This window comes from Glycine soja, chromosome 7 (assembly GCF_004193775.1).
Source record: "Glycine soja cultivar W05 chromosome 7, ASM419377v2, whole genome shotgun sequence".
Classification (NCBI taxonomy): Eukaryota; Viridiplantae; Streptophyta; class Magnoliopsida; order Fabales; family Fabaceae; genus Glycine; species Glycine soja.
In genome coordinates, this window is record NC_041008.1 from 42,358,752 (window position 1) to 42,377,419 (window position 18,668).

Here is an 18,668-nt window from a genome sequence, read left to right on the forward strand (position 1 = left end):
TGTATAAAATAAATAAATATATTATTCATGAAAAAATGAAATAATTTTTTTTTCCTTAAGCTAAAATTAACTTATGTAAAAGTTAAGAATAAGCATTTTAAGAAAGTTTTGGAGAAGCTAGAATGAGAGTTTTTATAAATTAACTTATAAAAAAGGACTCAAATATGGAAAAGTTATTTTTATTTTCCTTCTTATTTTATTTAATAGGATTCACATATCTTTCGTAAAAAAAAAAAGAATCACAAATCTTAATTAGTATTAAAGTGTGTTAAACAAATTATCATAACTCAAGCATTTGGTTTTATTTTTTTATTGTTTTCAAAAACTATTTCTTAAATCTAACTTAAATTTAAACTTGATATAGATGTTATGTGATTTATGCTTAGATATATTTTTTAATTATAAAAACAAGTTAGCAATAAAACCTAATATATATCTTTCTATCCAATGCAAAAACTAGTTAGTGTGTGTGTTTGGATGGATGGTGGCAAAATTGATTTGGAATATAATTAATTTTCTTTAAAATCGATTTTAAAATAATGCAATTTTATGTTTGGATGCTTTTATTTTAAAATGAAGTTAAAAGTAAAATTCAATATAAAATTTTGAATAACAAAAAAAATTACTCAAAGTTGCTTCCATAGTCAATTTTAAACCCAAAATCAATTTAATTTTTTTCTCCAAATATAAAATCAAACGCATCAAAATTTATTCAAAATCAATTCTGAATACAAGATTAATTGTCCAACATGAAACCAAACATGCACTTAAAGTTGTTTTAACTGAATCAATTTTAGATCCAAAATCAATTCCTCAACTTAAAATTAAACATATGAAAATATATCCAAAATCACATAAATTAATATTTCAACGTGATTTTAGAGAATCAACTAAAAGCATGCTTGGTTACACGTTTGCAACCATAAAACGTGGGTCCCAGCTCATAGTAACGTGATTTGATCAAATTAGAGATATTTGGAAACAAATTTCAGACTTAGTCCAAATGAAAAACGTGAGTTCAACTTGAAGCAAGAAATAGTAGCTTCTGCATCCATTCAGAATTGATTTTGTGTTTAAATATGTTAGGTTCTCATTTTTATCATCCTCTCTCTATACTCTATGTTAGAAAAATAGAGAAAAACACACTAAAAAAACAAAACAAAAGAAAACTGATTGAAAGTTTATTGTGTCCTGGAAATTAATATCCTGAAAGCAAAATCCGACTGAATCTCGTGTTGCAATTCAAATTGTGGACGGTTCTCTAAGATTAACACAACAAGCCTATGAATGGGTGTACTCGTGGCCTTGGACCATGGAAATCACAGAACAAAGGCCAAAATTATTGAGTTGTGAAAAACAGGAAAAATTGAATAGAACAGCAAAACAAATGAACAAATGAGTGTGAAATCGGTTCCCCTTATTTTTCTCTAACACTCTACACTCACCGAATACTACACTTCTTACGGGTAATGCAATGCCCCTATTTGGTTTTTTAATTGCAAATATTAATGCAGTGTGTTATTTTGATCATATCAAACCTTTTTGGTTTTTTTCTTAGTGTTAATAATCAATACGTCTTATTGATTTTAATTAAGTTTCATTTTGTAAATATTTTAATTATTTATTTTACTGTAACAAATATTGCCAACTTAACTATTTATTTTTAAATTATTAATGTATATACTAATAATAATATAATTATTACAATAAAAAAGTTTACCTAAAAACTATATATAAATATTAAAAACCATTTTAGTAATTATAAATCCAAAATCATTTTTTATTGTACGGCATCACGTAATTGTTGTACTTTTATATATTTATAAACTAAATTAAAATTTTCGTTATTTTGAGGAGTTAAATTGTCATCTTCTTGTATATTAAGGATCATATCTTTTAAATATAATTTATTATTATTGACTAAATTTATTAAGAATCATAAAATGGTGAGTCTCACATCCAATTTTAGGAGTTTTACATATCAAATTTAACTTACAAGACTTAAATATATTTTTGTCTATATAAGTTGATTTTTTTTCATTCTTAGTTCCTATAAATTTATAAATTTTTAATTTTAATCCTTTTGAAATTTTAAACTTTTATTTTTATGTTTAGTCCTTATAAATTCACGCTTATCAGGACCAAAATTAAAAAAATGAAAAGTTAGAGGGACTAATTCATGGTATCCTTATTTCAAATAATACTTATAAAAAAATAATAGTAATTATCCAAAATTAGAGAAAAAAGACATATATTTGATTGAAAAGAACGAAATGATCTTGTTTTGTTTGTCAGTTGAAAAGAAATGTCTTGATCAATCCAAGAAGCACTTTTGATAAACAGATTTGATCTTTATTTATATATTAATATTATAATAAAATGAAATAGAAATATATCAAAAGATACTAATTATAAGAAGTTGAAAGTGAAATTATAAAGTTATTAAATGATTATAATATAGATAAAAAAACATATTTGAAATGAGTTTAAATATGTTTTTTATCCATATAAGTTCATTCTTTTTAATTTTGGTCTTGTAATTTGTTTTTCATTTTTATTTTTTTAGGTATACATTTTTTTTTTTACTTTTTGCTTATGTAATATATTTTGTTATTTTTAGTTTCAAGTAAATTTATATTTTTTCAATATTGATCCCTATAAATGTGAACTTATGAGGATCATAAATGAAAAAATTAAAATGTTAAAGAGATTACAATTAAAAAAATTTAAATATGTTTTTGTCTCTAAAAATTAATACTTTTTCATTTTTGGTGTCTTTCAATTCATTTTTTTAATTTTAGTTGTTATAAGTTTATGTTTTTTTTAATTTGATTTCTGTAAGATATTTTGTTTATTTTTAGTTTATGTAAATTTGTGCTTTTTTAATTTTGGTTATGTAAATATAAATTTATGAGGACTATAAATAAAAAATTAAAATCTTAAAACGACTAAAATTAAAAAAATACAAACTTACATATACTAAAAATGAACAAAAACACTGACTTACATGAACCAAAACATATTTCGGTCAATTAAAAAACCACAAACTTATGATAACTAAAAATATAAAAAAAAACAAACAAAAAAAAACTTACACCTCTTGGTTATAAAAAAAAACTTACAAAAATCAAAATTAAAAAAAACGTGAACTTAAAAAAATTAAAATTAGAAAAATAAACTTAAAGAATAACAAATAATAATAAAAATACTAACTTACTATATTAAAAATATTTAAACCTTAAAAAAGTGAGAATCCTATTCCCAAAAAGAGTGAAACGTTCTTTTTTTTAAAAAGTTAGATAGCGACAGTGAATGGCATCGCAGTTATCATAACTAATACGAGCCGCATGACAATTAACAATCTTTTGTATTTGTTTACTTTTTTATTCCCTCAAAATATTTTAGAATGTTAGTTTTAGTATTGATATATCATTTGAAGCATAGTATTGAGTAAAACGAAACTCTATATCTTTTAAGTTAATTTTCGTGTGAGTCACATGCATGAATGAATGAATGAAAAAAAATATGATTAAAAGTAAAATATCATTATAAGTTGAGAGAAAAAAAATATGATTTTTTAGTTTTTATAATTTTTTTATCATTTTTAATTCCTAATTTATTTTTATTTGTCAAAATTAATCTTTCTTACAGACTAATTTTGATCTATTTTTAGTCTTTCATAAACTAATATTAATGAATGAAACTATGTGAGACTAACATTGGTCAAAAAATTTATATGAATTAAAAAAGCAGACATGTAAAATTTTGATTAACCCTATCTCTAATATAACGAGCTTTACATATGAAATTCAACTAATGTGGCACAAAATTTTAATAGCACCAATAAAGAAATGTGTGGATCCTATTCCTAAAATAATGTTAAATCCTCCTATTATATGTTTTATTATCTTTTATGATAAATATTGAATGAAAAGTAAAAATATTTATTATCACAAAAGTATAAAATAGATTTAAAATTTTCCAGAAAAAATAATAGGATGATTTGCAGAAAGATTAAAAATTATTTTTGACACAATTTTTTTTTTATTATTTAAAAAAAAGGTGAATAGGTCAGTGAATGGGCAGAGGCAGAGCATAACAACACAAGAGTCGCATCTCAAGCTTTTGTCTTTCTCTACTTTTCTTCTTCTTTCTGTGTATCGTATCGTATTGGTAGGTTGAAAAACAAAGAGTGTGTGTTGTTGTTGTGTGGTTTGGTTTTCACTTTTGTTCATCGTTTGCGAGACACACAGGAGAGAAGAGATGGCGACGAGGGTGGTGGCGGAACAGAAGCCGAAGACGAAGATTGTGTGCACGCTGGGGCCCGCATCGCGCTCTGTCCCAATGATCGAGAAGCTTCTGCGGGCGGGCATGAACGTGGCTCGCTTCAACTTCTCCCATGGGTCCCACGAGTACCACCAGGAAACCCTCGACAACCTCCGCGCCGCCATGGAGAACACCGGTATTCTCTGCGCCGTCATGCTCGACACCAAGGCACGCCCCACCAGATCTGTTTTTCATATTCTCTCCCCTTTTTGTTTGATTTGTGTTTATATTTATATTCTCATCGCCGATTTTGTTTTCTTTGTTTATAAATCTTATGTTCTAATTGCTAATGTTTATGATTATTTATTGGATTAGGTTATAAGCGGTTGTTATTATTATTATCTAATTAATTCTAACCTAACTATGTTTGTGTGTGTGTGGGAGTGAAATGTTGAAATTTGAGTACTTACTTGTGTGAAGAATCTAATCTTGAATTTGGATGTTGGAGAATCGAGGTTACCTGGTATGATACGCTTGATTTATGTATGTATACATACGGATTTCAATTATGGTATGCGGTTTAGTCGAGATCTTTGATATTGTAGAAAATTGTGAACAAATGTTACTGAGACTTCATATTGTAAAGATAATAAGAAATGAGAATTTTTTGAGGTCACTCTATACCCATCATCATGCCTAGAAATGAAGAGAAATGGGTATTCACCTAATCAATATCTCGAATCAATGATGGATTCCATTTTATGGCTAAACCCTTGGCCTTGTTTTGTTCCTTAAGATGGATTAGACATCGATTTCTTACTAAGATAAACTCTCTTGATTACAAGATGGACTCCTGAAAATGAAAAAAAAATATGCATCATGTAAACATGGTGCTCTATCCAACTGAGCTATTGTCCTCGGGCTTTTGATACGTATTTTATCACAGTATGTATATAATTTCATTTCAAGATGAATATGCATGATCAATTATTTGGATTGATATTGTGTTGGTATTGCTTCTTGGACCATGTGGACCAGTTTTTAAAAACTTCCATACAATTAAGATTATCTTTCATTTTATGTGACTATTTCCATTGCTGTAGGGGCCTGAGATTCGAACTGGGTTTCTCAAGGACAGTAAGCCTATCCAACTGAAACAAGGTAATGAAATAACCATTTCCACTGACTATGACCTAAAGGGTGATGAGAAGACGATTTGTATGAGCTACAAAAAGCTGCCTGAGGATGTGAGGCCTGGGATGGTCATACTCTGCGCGGATGGCACCATATCATTTACAGTTTTATCATGTGACAAACAAGCGGGTTTGGTTCAATGCCGATGCGAGAACTCTGCCACTCTTGGTGAGAGGAAGAATGTTAATTTGCCTGGAGTGATAGTGGATCTCCCAACTTTGACAGACAAAGACAAGGAAGATATCTTGGCCTGGGGAGTTCCCAATAAAATTGACATGATTGCTCTTTCTTTTGTTCGAAAAGGTTCTGACCTGGTGGAAGTCAGGAAAGTTCTGGGAAAACATGCCAAGAACATTATGCTCATGTCTAAGGTATGTCGTGTTGCGTTCTCTTTTATGGAAAAGATAAGTGATTCTGGATCTGGTTAAAAAATGTTAGTGTTCTGAATTAGTTGTGATATCCTTGAGATGCTAACCTTTTACATCTCCACTAGTGCATGTTATAGGATATCATGTAACAAATCTGTGATGTTCTTTTAAGAAACTATCTTGTGTGTTTCTAATAATATTTGCTATCTCTAATATAATGTTATATTTAAGAGGAATGCTGACAACATTATTTAGTCCTATTAAATGTAGTTTTCACTTATTTAAATGATGTATCCTTAATCTATACAACTTTTTAACACACTATTATTGGGTGAAATCAATGTGGGTCCTATTAAATGATGTGGTTTTCACTTCTTATTTAACAGGTCCACTCCTTTATTTACTGGGTCTCAGATTTAAAAGTATTTTGAAAAAAGTGTGTTGCTATCATATCTTTGTATTTACCTGTTTCTGGTCACTTATTCTGTCTGTTACTTCAAATGTATGTGGCAGGTTGAAAACCAAGAAGGGGTTGCAAATTTTGATGAAATCCTTGCAAATTCAGATGCATTTATGGTGGCACGTGGTGACCTTGGAATGGAAATTCCAATAGAGAAGATATTTCTTGCACAGAAAGTGATGATTTACAAGTGCAACATCCAAGGAAAACCAGTTGTCACTGCAACCCAGATGTTGGAGTCAATGATCAAATCTCCCAGGCCAACCAGGGCTGAAGCTACTGATGTTGCCAATGCAGTTCTGGATGGCACAGACTGTGTGATGCTTAGTGGTGAAACCGCTGCTGGAGCCTATCCAGACCTTGCTGTTCGAACAATGGCTAAAATATGCATTGAAGCAGAGAGCACCCTTGACTATGGAGATGTGTTCAAAAGGATTATGGAGCACTCACCAGTACCCATGAGCCCATTGGAGAGTCTAGCTTCTTCTGCTGTTAGAACAGCCAACTCGGCTAGAGCGGCTCTTATCTTGGTTTTAACTAGAGGAGGGAGTACTGCAAAATTGGTGGCTAAATACAGGCCAGGCATGCCAATTCTTTCTGTGGTTGTTCCCGAGCTTAAGACCGATACCTTTGACTGGGCATGCAGTGATGAGGCCCCTGCAAGACATAGCCTTATATTCCGCGGGTTGGTTCCCGTATTGAGTGCAGCTTCTGCTAGAGCTTCTCATGCTGAAACAACAGAAGAAGCAATAGAATTCGCCATGCAACATGCCAAGTCCAAGGGTCTCTGCCACAATGGGGATTCGGTTGTGGCACTTCATCGTGTGGGCACTGCGTCTGTCATCAAGATCTTGACTGTGAAATGATCACCCCATTACAGGGAATTCTTCTGCTGTTTTTGGCAAATTTTTTAGATGGTGCAAAAGAGGTCTCGTTATACCTCTTCATATCTACATTGGATGCAAACTTCAATCAAAAGCATTTATCAGGATGGGTTACCTGTTTTTCACATATCTTATATTACTGTTTTTTTTTGTTACATTTGCCTTATCATTGTGGCGAGCAGCCACCTGCTTTCATTTGTTAAGATTTTGTATGAGGCTTTTGGTGAACCAAAAAACTAGCCACTTCTGGATTTTGAATTCTACGGTCTAAAGTTGTTTTAATTGAGAAGTGTATGCCTTTTCGTAGCATTGGCAAAGCGGGTTATTCCTTTTTTTTTTTTCCTTTTTTCAACCGTGAGTTGATACTAGATAAAGCTAACCCATTCGAATTACGACGGGTCGGGAAATAAACTTATTTTTTAAAAAAATAAAAAATAGAAATTAAACAGGCAAAACAAGAGGGGGAAAAAAAGAAATACACAGGATGAGAAATGATGAGAACTGCTGGCCTCGGGATTTGTCATTGGGGAATAAAATAGGGGTTTTTTCATCTTTTTTTCTATGAAAATTGTTCCAACATACTGCTTTTCAGCCCTCCTTCCTATTTCCCGGTATTCTATATGTGAATGACATGACCTTTTTGAATTCTTATGAATATATATGATGTCAATGATTAGTGGAAAAACTCTTCTGCATCTGCTTTTCTAATTTGCAGCACATTATCTTCGGGGTCTTTAAGTTAAAGGTATTTTTGCAATTAGCATACTTGTTAATTGCATGGGGGATACAAACCAAATTAAACCATGTTAAAGTTCAGTTTGACCAGATATAAATTATATTTTTAGCTTGCGACTCGCGTCATGTAAAGATATGAATTAGTTTTGGTTTCAAATTAAGTTCACGAACCTTTCATTTAAGCTTTATGTAAACCATGTCACGAGGACTAATGAGATAATACAATGAGATAATACGAAACTCATGAACATGTTCAATAACTTCATAAATGTAAAAAACCCTAAAAGATCAATTTAGTAGGAAGGACCTCCTCACTGTTTTTAGCAGCGTAAGGCTTAGATTGTTTTTTGGGTAAAATGTGTAAATTTAATTCTGGTGGATTTTATTGCTAGAACATTTGATTTAGTCTTCAAACCTCAATATTGGAGTCACGAAGCAGCAATAGTAACGGAAAATGTGGATTGAGTACGACCACAGTTACTTTAATACTCATACCCTCAAAGCAGGTTATCATGTGACCTAAGTAATAACTAATAACACAATCATATGTTGAAGCAATGCTCCCGCGAAGTATCAAGTTACAAGGCTTTTGTGTTAGTCAATATAAATTCTACATTTTTGTTTTTTTAGTTCTCGTTGATCGATGTTTTACAGTTCTACTTGATCAGTTAGTGTTGAAGAATCTACAATAGTTCACATGTTGCTCAGTTCAATTACAATATGAACACTAAATGATTTCAAAGCATCTTTAATACCGTATATACTCATGGTCTAGTTTTTTTTTAATAAAAAATTGAAATGGAAAAAATATTTTGCTTGTATTTCCTTAGTAACTGACCTCCTAATCAATCATTGCAAAAGAAAAAACAAAAAGAAAAATAGAACCCTGGAAAAAAGATAATATATCCCCAGGCCTCTTTTCCACCTATAGACTCAACATGCAAAGCTAGAGTGCAGTATGCTAAACTGCTTGCCCATTTGCAGATTTGTGGGTAATGTGAAACCCTAATCTTTTGACTAGTAACCAGAATGGCTTCCTTAGCTCAATTTCAGACATATTCAAGTACTGCTTCAAGGAAAAACAGGATATCATTCTTGTCATATGATGTACCAGTCAATGTGCCTCTCCTTTCCGCCAAGGTTCACAATGAGAAAGTTGTCAACAAATTGCATATGGTACAAGACTCACTCCCATACAGATTGCTGTATAATGAAAAAGAAACTTGTACCAAAACAGGAGTGAGAAGAATGTTTTTGGGGATCTATTTCAAACGATTTCCTTCTTGATGATTAACCCATTCTCTTCCTGCAAGATGATTAGAATTTGAAAGATAACCAGATCATGTTCAAAATAAGGAATTTAAACATCAAATAGATAGTTTGATTTTGGTGGATCAGGAGTAGACATCAAAATGAGAAGCATAAAATCAAAACTCGAGTAAACAAAGAAGCAAATTTAAACATCGCCTCCTTTCTTTGCAGTAAGAAACAAAAATATTGCGGGCAATGAGGTAATTCAATTGAAACTGTATTTGTGTGGAGAAAAAAATATATGCAGTACTGGAAAACAATACTAGAGAGGCTTGAATAAATACTGCTTTAATTGTTCAATTGTAACTTGATTATTCCCTGTTAAGATAAGAAAAATAATATAAGACAAATGCAACAATTGGAGGATGGAACACCAATAAAAGACAGAATGATCAGCTTCAGTATAAGTCTAAGTCTTGAACAACAGTGATCAAGTGGCCAAACCAAGCTCAAGGGAGCTGTTTTAAGTCAGAGTTACAGAGTCTGCACACCAATCCAAACTAATCTAAACTCCCAAAAACAAAACCAGGTGGTTCTCCATACAAACTCCCTCCTATAAAAATCACTGTGCAAGAAGACATTTGTATGTCAAGTTAATGACAATGCAATTGGGATGACAGTTAAATTATTCCTCAGTAAGTATCCTAATAGGCCCTCCTAATCTTACTATATTTACCATAAAAATATCTACACTAAATAAATAAAATCTCTAAACTAACCATTGTTTATGTTCCAAAAACCCAATAAAAACATTACACCCGTCTGCACCATTCTGTATAACACTTACCTGACCGAAATTCTTGGTAAACTGTTTTAAATCTAGTTCCTTGCAACTATGTGATCAGAGTAAATGACTAAATGAGGTTCTAGACAAACTAAATACAAATTGATGATGTTGTAAAAGGTTAATAGACTACAAAAGGACATATAACTAGATACTTACATCCGCTGCCTGGAAAGATCTTCCCATGGTTGACTTGAGAGAAACTTCAGCAGATGATGTTGACTCATTCTGGGTAGTGCCATGATTTTGCATCTACAACCAAATGAAATGAGACAAAAATCTTAATAAGGTTTATCCAAAATGAGAATGAATAGATAACAGAATATGATGATAAGATATGAAATCAAAGTCTTCCCTATAATTAAGGATCCTTCTTATAATTTGGGTTTTAAGACCTAACTCCATCTCAAAAAATCGATTCGTATGGGGAGGACTGCCATTGGGTTTTAAGACCTAACTACATTGGCTATATCTCTAGTCAATGTGAGACTAAACACACCCCCTCACACCTTGCACAATGTAGGAGTTGGAAACTGCAACGAAGGCAACACAAAGAGGCCAAATTAAGGTGACCAAGGGTGAATGCAATTAAGGAGACTTTTCAGCACACCCCTTTGCTCCTAGGGCTATGGACCTGGAGAGTGGCAATGCGGGTGACCTAACAATAGATCTAGGATAGACTTTAATACCATATTAGAATTTGGGATTGCTATTTAACTCAACCCTACAAAATCGGTTTGTAAGGTGACGACTGCCCAAGCTTTATAAGGATTACATTAGCCATATCTCTAGTTGATGTAAGACTAAACAACCCCTCACACCTTGCACAATGAAGGTGCTAGAGGCTACAATGAAGGCAACCCAAAGAGGCCAAAATTAAGTGGACAAGGGGTGACCACAATTAAAGCGACTTTCCAACACACCTGAAAATAAAATCCAAGAGATATCAAACTCTTCCATAGTGAAAACTTAAAACTGTTGGTGGGAGCACAGTGCATCTCTGAAACATGACACAAACTGGACTAGTAACAATAAATGAAGTCCCCTTGTCACAAATCTTACAATAGCGAGGGAAGCACAGAGTTAAAGTATGAAATATTGAAATTTCATCACTTGGATGCATAATATTTGTCTATTTGACCACAAGCTGAGGAATAAATAAAAATTAATTGGTTTGACAAAATGGACACAAACAAAGAAGGCTATTGGGAACACTGAACACCAATGGTTGAACTGCTGTTAAGCTGGTGATAGTTAAATATATTTTTGATATTAAAAAATCTATTAATTATAACTCACAAAGGGGAGCCTAGACCAGTTGACCCTAGATGCAACAGTTAGAGTTGTTGCCAAGTGACTAGGCAGTCACAAGTTCAAGTTGTGGAATCAGGCTCTTGTAAGTGCAAGGTAAAACAGCCTAAAATAGAACTATAATGAGTCCAATCCTTTCCTGGACTCCACCATGGCAGGAGCTTTTTAGCACCAGGTTGCCATTTTTATTAAGTAAAATTAAAATCACAAGAAATCTAGTTAAAATTTTAAATTAATATAAAAGAACAATGTTAACAACAAATAACAATAGGCTATAATATATATAATAGCAATCCACATGTGGACCTTTATTTGTCAATTTTTTTTCAAGCAATTAAAAAATAAAAGAAAAAGGAATTGAAAGCTTTTTTAAAAAATCAAACTGATTTTAGTTGTTTTAGACTAGTGCAATTCAACCGATTTTTGACCATTTTTTTTGCTCCTCTAGTTTGATGAAAATTGTGAACCATGCTGATCTGAACAGTTCTTCAGTTTTCCGCTGGATTGACCAGTCCTATTTTTTTAATCCTTGAAAATATCCATAATTATAAAGTACCAAATGTATCACTCTGCAAGAATTCTGTACTAGGTTAGTTATCTGAACAATTCACAAAAGGACCAAGAATGACTTTGTACACAGATTCTTTTGTATCATAAAAAAAATATAACAAGAATGATATTCTACGTAGTAAAAAAAGTTAACAGTGCCCAAAGTGCACCAGTTCTCTGCCCTGTTGGCAATTTATTGACCATTGAATTGTGCACCAAGATTCAATTCAATAGTAAATAAAGCTGCTAACAATTAGATGACAGGTTGACCTAGTACTGCAGAAGAAAAATTGCACAGTGCCTAATTGATACCGACTCAAAAGTAATCATGGCTATGGTTTTGGGCAAAGTTAAGCCTACCTCAGATGAATATTTGTTTTCTTGACCATCTTCAAATAGGGATGAGTAGTATGATGGATCATAGATAGAGCCTCCAAGAATCTCATTGGAATTAGAGCATTGCCTTACTACTGCAGGTGCCATGGGACTCAAAAAACTAATCCTCGAGTCAGAATCTGCTACTCGAGAAGCTGCGTCCACATAGGAAGCACCCAACCTATAAATTTGAATCCATAACAACGAGGATGATAGCCTCACTGTAAAACCAACAATTTGCATGGCCAGGGTAAGTTTCACTGAAAACGTGAAAAATGCTGTGTAATCCTTGGTAGAAATGGTCCTGCAAACAAACATAATGCTCTTCATCAGATATGAATGAAAAACACAGTCATGATAACATGTTTGATTCTTAAGAGTACAGAAAATTGGTTCATATGAATCTCTTCGCTGCATACAGCAGTGACTTCATATTGTTAAATTGATAAATAATACTAAATGTGGGATGCATGCTGTTGAAATTAGACTTTAGGTAACGAACAAGGGAAAGAGAGAATAAAGACTGAAAATATTCTATTTGATTGATATGATGTGTAATAATGTGATAAATATTAAATCAACGGTTCCATTTATACTAATGATGATTAGGCATTACTAGCACAAGAAACCCACAAATACAATAACACAACTAAGTGATCTAACAATAATTAAATAAGGAAATAAATCAAGAAATTTAATGAAATCCAGAATTAACTCTGAAGATTGCTTCCTCAATTAGATGACATCCACAATATATTCTAAGATGTTGCAAATATATTTTGAAGATTTTTTAAGATACTCCAACTAAAATCAATATCTATATATTCTAACACTCCCCCTCAAATTAAAGTTTACCGAGCTTTAAGCTTGGTACAAATAAACAATTTAAAAATGAAAATAAGCTTGATGCATTCAGCAGCCTCCATGAAACATGGGTGAAATAACAACTCAAGGATGCAGTAGATGTCAAAGAGATGAGCATTGCAGGAAAGATAAGTTAGAAAGACAGATGAAATGATCACAGCCTAAAAGAGTTGGTAGTAACATCAGTGTGACCAAGTAATAGGACACTTCATTGAAAACTTGCTCAATGGAAATTCCCTAGCAAGCAATTATACACTATGGGGACAAAAACCTCTCCAAGTTCAAGAAACATCATCTAAAACATAGGAAATTAAATTCTGGAATAAAATCTAGGGAAAATGGACAAACAAAATGAAACAAAGCAAGCAAGTGGTTTCAAACTCGGCTTTAACAAGAAGTTCAGTCACGTGAAAGAGGCATATCTCATCTCACCCATTATGGGGCAAAAGAATAGTCCATGACAAAACATAAATGCAATTCTATAGGTGCTTTTAGTGTTGTTTTCTTATCAAAATTTGAGTTCCGTCTCAGTAATCCGCATAATAAAAGGTTTTTGCATTAACGATTAACATAGATTACCAAGATGAAACTTCAATTCTGATGGAAAAACAACACCAAAACAAGCACAAAGTAACTGACTGTATGTGTGCAAGTTTTGTCCCAATCCATATTTGCTCTTTATAACTCAAGGTCACATAATACAAAAAAGACAAATGCCATAGTCAATGTCCCCTCCTTAGATGCAGCTCTATAGGCGCTTTTAGTACTCTTTTCCAATCAAAATTAGAGTTTCATCCGCGTAATAAAAGTTTACATTATTGAGGTGAAACTTCAATTCTGATTAAACAACAGCACGAAAAACACCTAAGGAACTGCATGTAAATTTTGTCACAATCCATATTTGCACTTTATATATAACCTTAGGTCACATAATAATACAAAAAAGACAATGTCATAGTCAATTCACCTTCCTTAGGGGCAAGAATCATTACACAAGCAAGCGAAAACTCAATCACTTGGTCTCAACAACATAGTCCATAGCGGTACATGAAAAGTAAATTACAATATATTATATCAAATAAAAAAGAAAGAAACGAAAGAAACTGCTGGACGCACCAAATTTCGTTGGAGAAAAGAATGAACCAAGAAATGTCGAGCAAGATGGCACAGAAGAGAAGAAAAGCGTAGGTGCGGCCAAGGCTCTGACTACTACTCTCAATTGCGACCAAAGCGAACAACGCGATTGCCAGATTTATGAGCGACAAGCCATTGTACGATGCTCCCAGAGATCCAATTAACGCGCATCCAATCTTTGCATCATTTTCCAAATTTTCACATGCACGCACGCACGCATTAATTCAACAATTCAATACAATACAATAATAATGCAAATTAAAATTCATTAACTAACAACAATGCAATTAACAACGAACCTGAAGGTAAATGAGGATGACCGCGAAAGACTGGAGCCTATCGTAGTCGCGAATCCATGGCTGTATTCGATCTCGCAAATTCAAACAGAATGAACCACAAAGCATCATAAAAGCCTCTCGCCGGTGATTAAGCTCTTTTTTTTTTTCTCAATCTGAATCAATCGGAGCAAAAGCGTGTAGTGAAAAATAATGCATCGTCCCCTTCTTCTTCCTCTCTGAGATTTTTTTTCTTTTAAGAGCTGCGATGATGTTGTTGTTGTGTTTTGTCGTTCACATTCACACTCTCGTTTTGCATTTTCTTTTTCTTTTCTTCTGTTTGTTTTTGTGTGTCCTTGCTGGCGACTAGCGAGCAATTGCCATTTTGAGGGAAAATCCGCACAGCGAAAGAAACAGTGCTTTGGTTTGGGGTGGCGATTGTTTGGAACTTTATATTTGTGCCCCCTTTTTCTTTCGCACTCCTGTAATAAACTTTTTTCTCTCTATGCTCTGTCGCTCCGCTCCAATTCAATTATTTCATTTCCCTGCTTTCGATGCATATCAGCAGCATATGTACTGACAAAATGTTTTTGTTGGTAAGAATGAATTTTTAGTTTGGTAATTAGCCGATTTTTTTATTTTTAAATATATAAAAAATATGATAAATTAATCTTATAACTAAATTATAATCTACAAGAATTAATTTAATAATAAATTATAAAATTTAAAAACTAATTTATTATTAAATTATCTGTGAAACTAATAAATCATATTTTTACATATTCAAAAATTTAATTAAAATTTTCATTTTTTTAGTTTTACTACTTTTACTGTTTTAAAGGAGTTTACTTCGATTTTTATATGCCGAACAAATATTAAACGAGGAATTCTTTGTACCTGCTGCGAGAATTAACCCATTTTTCAGCAATTTAATTGTTTGTCTAGGCTTCAATAGGTGCTTGGAGGATGTAGCACCCTTATATGCCAAGGGTAATTTGATTATGGTCACTCTCATGATTAGTTTGGCTACGGAGAAGTACCAGGGAAACTGAGAAAAAAATTTAAAAATAGGATTTAAGATTCACACACCTCTTTTTTTATTTTAATTTAAATATTTCTTATTATTTTTTTTATTTTCTCTTCTCTCCAATCAAATCAACCATTAAGCATGTTTTAACTCATAAAATTGATACAATGATATAAGATTTTATTATATATAGGAGTTTGATTTTTTTGTATGTAAAATTTTCTTAGGATAGTAATAGTCATCAATCGCAAGTGAAATTAATTTATAACCAATATGTTGAAAGACATATCCAATCTCTCTCTCAGGACCAGAAATAGTTGATCGATAGTTAAACTGCATGAACATTGATAAGCAACAAAATAAATTAAATATTGTGTATATATATTATATGAGGTATCTAATTGACCATCTTGTAGTTGAGTGTCAGGTTGCTATTTCAAACCTTTTCGGCGTCATTCTTTTTTTTTTCCTAAAGCAAATCACAATCATCAAGTACCACAAGAGTGTAAGTCCCAAGCACAACACACATGCAAGAGAGAAAATAAAAAGAAAAAGAAAATATAGTAGGGTGGTGGTGGAGGTGATGTTGTCATGATTATTGATGTCATTATGCTCTAGTGCTAAGAATTAGTAAGAATGAGATAATAGAACCTTAGAAGGCAACTAAGATCTAACTAGAGACTAAGACCACCTATGTGTTATAAGAAAGGAGTGTGGGAGGAAGTCTAGATTTAGTCGTCATGTAATAGAAAAAAAAATGAATAGGAGGAAATCGTGAGACCTGTCATGGTTGTTTGCATCCCTTACTGTGGGAAACTTATTTCAAGGTAAAGGGAATGGGTTATCTCCTGTAGGTATGGACTTGAATTTTGGGTAGTGAGATTGGTCTTAGACCCATAGGATTGCATTATGTCTATGATTCTTTAAATTTCTTGAATAGGTTGTGAATACCCAAAACACTTTGTTGATTTTATTAAGTTAGGATGTTTGGTTGTTCATGAGGTTTTACACCTTTTCATGTTCTTGAAAAATTAGGAATTTAGATATTTGGGATTGAATGATGGATTAGCTATTTTGTGTTTAAAATCAATTAGAAACATGTAGGACTTAATATTTAGTTTTTGTGTATTAAAGTTTTGGCCAATTGAGGAGTAATGGAAACCCAAATTATGTATAAAATCACAAAAAACATAATGTTGCCATACCTCTCCAGGCTAAGCATGGGAATTGTCTAGCTTAGCATGAAAAGGGTAGTAAGCACCCTTGCTCTCTGGCTTCTCCAAGTTAGGCATGGGAATTTCTTGGATTAGTGCGTGAAGGGCAGTAAACACTTATGCTCTCTAATCTCTCCAAGTTAAATGTGAAATGACTTGTGCTAAGTGCGGCTTGCTTGGCAAATTATTCATGCTTTTATTAATGTTTTGACCTTGTAATTATGTTATGTTCATGTGCCATGTGCTTTCTTAATTAAACGAAGTTGTAAGTTGTAATTAGGGAACTACATGTTGAAGTTTAACATGAGTTGTTTTCCTCATCGTTAAGTTTACGAAATGTTATGAATGTCAATTTTGTAAAGTTGTACGTGATGGTTATACATATGGAATATGGCTGGAGAGATGCCATGGTACATGAGTAAGCTTTGAAATGTTAAGAGAACCTGGTCCATGTGGGATAGAATTCTCCAGGTGATATGTTAAGTAGAGCCATGTGCATCCTATGTGACCATGCATCATGAATATGCATATATTTTTTTTTCTCAGAATATGGTTTTTTAGCTTAATAGGAGAGTCATGAATGAGTTGAAGTATGACTTTAGCCTTAGTGGTGTTATTCGATTTGGAATCTCCATGTGGCTCATGTTGATTCCATAGGTTGGAGTATCCTTGTAAGGCTAGACAACCCCGATCACTACTAAAAAATAATGATTTAACATCGCACGATTGACATCGGTTTTTTAAAAACCGATGTTAAGAAAAGCACGGTGGCAGTTATTTAAATAACTGATGATATGCAATTCAGGTAACATCGGTTATTTTGAAAAAATCGTTGTTGTTCTTTTCATAAATTAAAACACAAAATGATTTTGGCCCCTCGTGCTCAGACCTTAGCCGTTTCTCCTTTGTCCTCTTTCTTCTTGCTACCACTGCCATTGAAGCTGCGCTGAAGGTACCATTGCCATTGAAGCTGCGACTACCGCAAAGGACTTCATCTCTGCCGCGATTGTCATTGCAACCTGTGTGTCTTTCCATTCACTCTCAGTCATTACGATTGAGGTACGTCTCTGCCACAATTCTTCAAATGTTTGTGTCACTATGTTTTGACCTAAAATATTGTTCACTGTGTTTTGAGAGAATGGTTGCCCACGAAAATGCTGTTAGTTCCGAAAAAAAGTAGCTTTGTTCACGTGGTTACACAGAATGATCACTTTAGAGGGTTTCCATAACACTATTTTATTATTCTATTGTTTTTTTGGCTAGTAATGTGAAACTGTGATGGTAGTGTTTATTTTTACTGCCTTTGATTTTGATTTTGCTTCATTTTTGTTTCTATTTTGAAAACATGTCTGCGATGGAGTGTTTTGATGGTAGTGTGTGTGCGAACGTGAAGGAGGTCTATGCTCTTCATTAGGGAAATCACCTTATCATTCCTGTTAGTGTATAATCAGTTTAACTTTTTAAGGTCTATGAAATGTTTTCATTGCTATTTCACTCTCATAGTGTATTTCGTTCCTTTCATATCCTACTCCTCTAAACCATTCTTCCTCACAAATGGCTACTACCCTTTCTTTTATCAGTTTTGTACCCTTTTGCATGCATTTCTCATTGTGTGTCTCACTAGTCCTGCTTATGTTTCTTCACTCCCTCCTTTATTGAGAAGGCAAGCTTCAATCCTTTTTTCTATGAAGCAACGTTTTATGGCCAAGTCTGATTGTCCAATTGCTTGTTTGGCAGCATTTTTTTGTGCCTAGCCTGGCATATTCCTACAACCCACTAATTGCTTTTAACCCTCTGCTTATTCACACATACTTTATGTTTATTTAGTTTGGTCAATTCTTATTTTCTGCTCCCTTATCTGTTGGCTTGATTCATAAATGTTGCAGTTATTTTTTTTTGGTGCAGTACATTAAAGTT

At 32.8% G+C, this 18,668-nt stretch overlaps 2 protein-coding genes and 1 long non-coding RNA gene across 3 annotated transcripts; 1 reads left to right on the top strand and 2 right to left on the bottom strand.

The window, feature by feature from the left end:
• The first annotated feature begins 4,053 nt into the window (after positions 1–4,053).
• Positions 4,054–7,479, top strand: LOC114419823 (pyruvate kinase, cytosolic isozyme). Its single transcript, XM_028385621.1, has 4 exons — positions 4,054–4,173; positions 4,254–4,494; positions 5,370–5,831; positions 6,342–7,479. Exons 2-4 carry the CDS (start codon positions 4,264–4,266, stop codon positions 7,152–7,154), a joined length of 1,506 nt encoding a protein of 501 aa, XP_028241422.1. The 5' UTR covers positions 4,054–4,173; positions 4,254–4,263; the 3' UTR covers positions 7,155–7,479.
• Positions 5,750–6,398, bottom strand: LOC114419824. The gene is made up of 2 exons (XR_003668310.1): positions 6,294–6,398; positions 5,750–5,880 (listed from the first exon to the last, which is right to left on the bottom strand). It is a non-coding gene; the product is annotated as an uncharacterized LOC114419824 (long non-coding RNA).
• Positions 7,480–8,607: 1,128 nt separating the features above from the next.
• LOC114419825 lies at positions 8,608–15,062 on the bottom strand. Its single transcript, XM_028385622.1, has 5 exons — positions 14,535–15,062; positions 14,218–14,411; positions 12,223–12,541; positions 10,162–10,254; positions 8,608–9,213 (listed from the first exon to the last, which is right to left on the bottom strand). The coding sequence occupies exons 1-5, from the start codon at positions 14,640–14,642 to the stop codon at positions 9,175–9,177; spliced, it is 753 nt and encodes a 250-aa protein (XP_028241423.1). The 5' UTR covers positions 14,643–15,062; the 3' UTR covers positions 8,608–9,174.
• Positions 15,063–18,668: the final 3,606 nt, after the last annotated feature.

Excerpts from the sequence above, each read along its gene's own strand:
- LOC114419823 (XM_028385621.1), top strand. The coding sequence starts at position 4,264 with ATGGCGACGAGGGTGGTGGCGGAACAGAAGCCGAAGACGAAGATTGTG. Across the intron at positions 4,495-5,369 it reads CCGTCATGCTCGACACCAAG|GGGCCTGAGATTCGAACTGG; the intron begins GCACGCCCCACC and ends CCATTGCTGTAG. Across the intron at positions 5,832-6,341 it reads ACATTATGCTCATGTCTAAG|GTTGAAAACCAAGAAGGGGT; the intron begins GTATGTCGTGTT and ends TGTATGTGGCAG.
- LOC114419825 (XM_028385622.1), bottom strand. The coding sequence starts at position 14,642 with ATGATGCTTTGTGGTTCATTCTGTTTGAATTTGCGAGATCGAATACAG. Across the intron at positions 14,412-14,534 it reads TCATCCTCATTTACCTTCAG|ATTGGATGCGCGTTAATTGG; the intron begins GTTCGTTGTTAA and ends AATGATGCAAAG. Across the intron at positions 9,214-10,161 it reads GATCTTTCCAGGCAGCGGAT|GAAGAGAATGGGTTAATCAT; the intron begins GTAAGTATCTAG and ends ATCATCTTGCAG.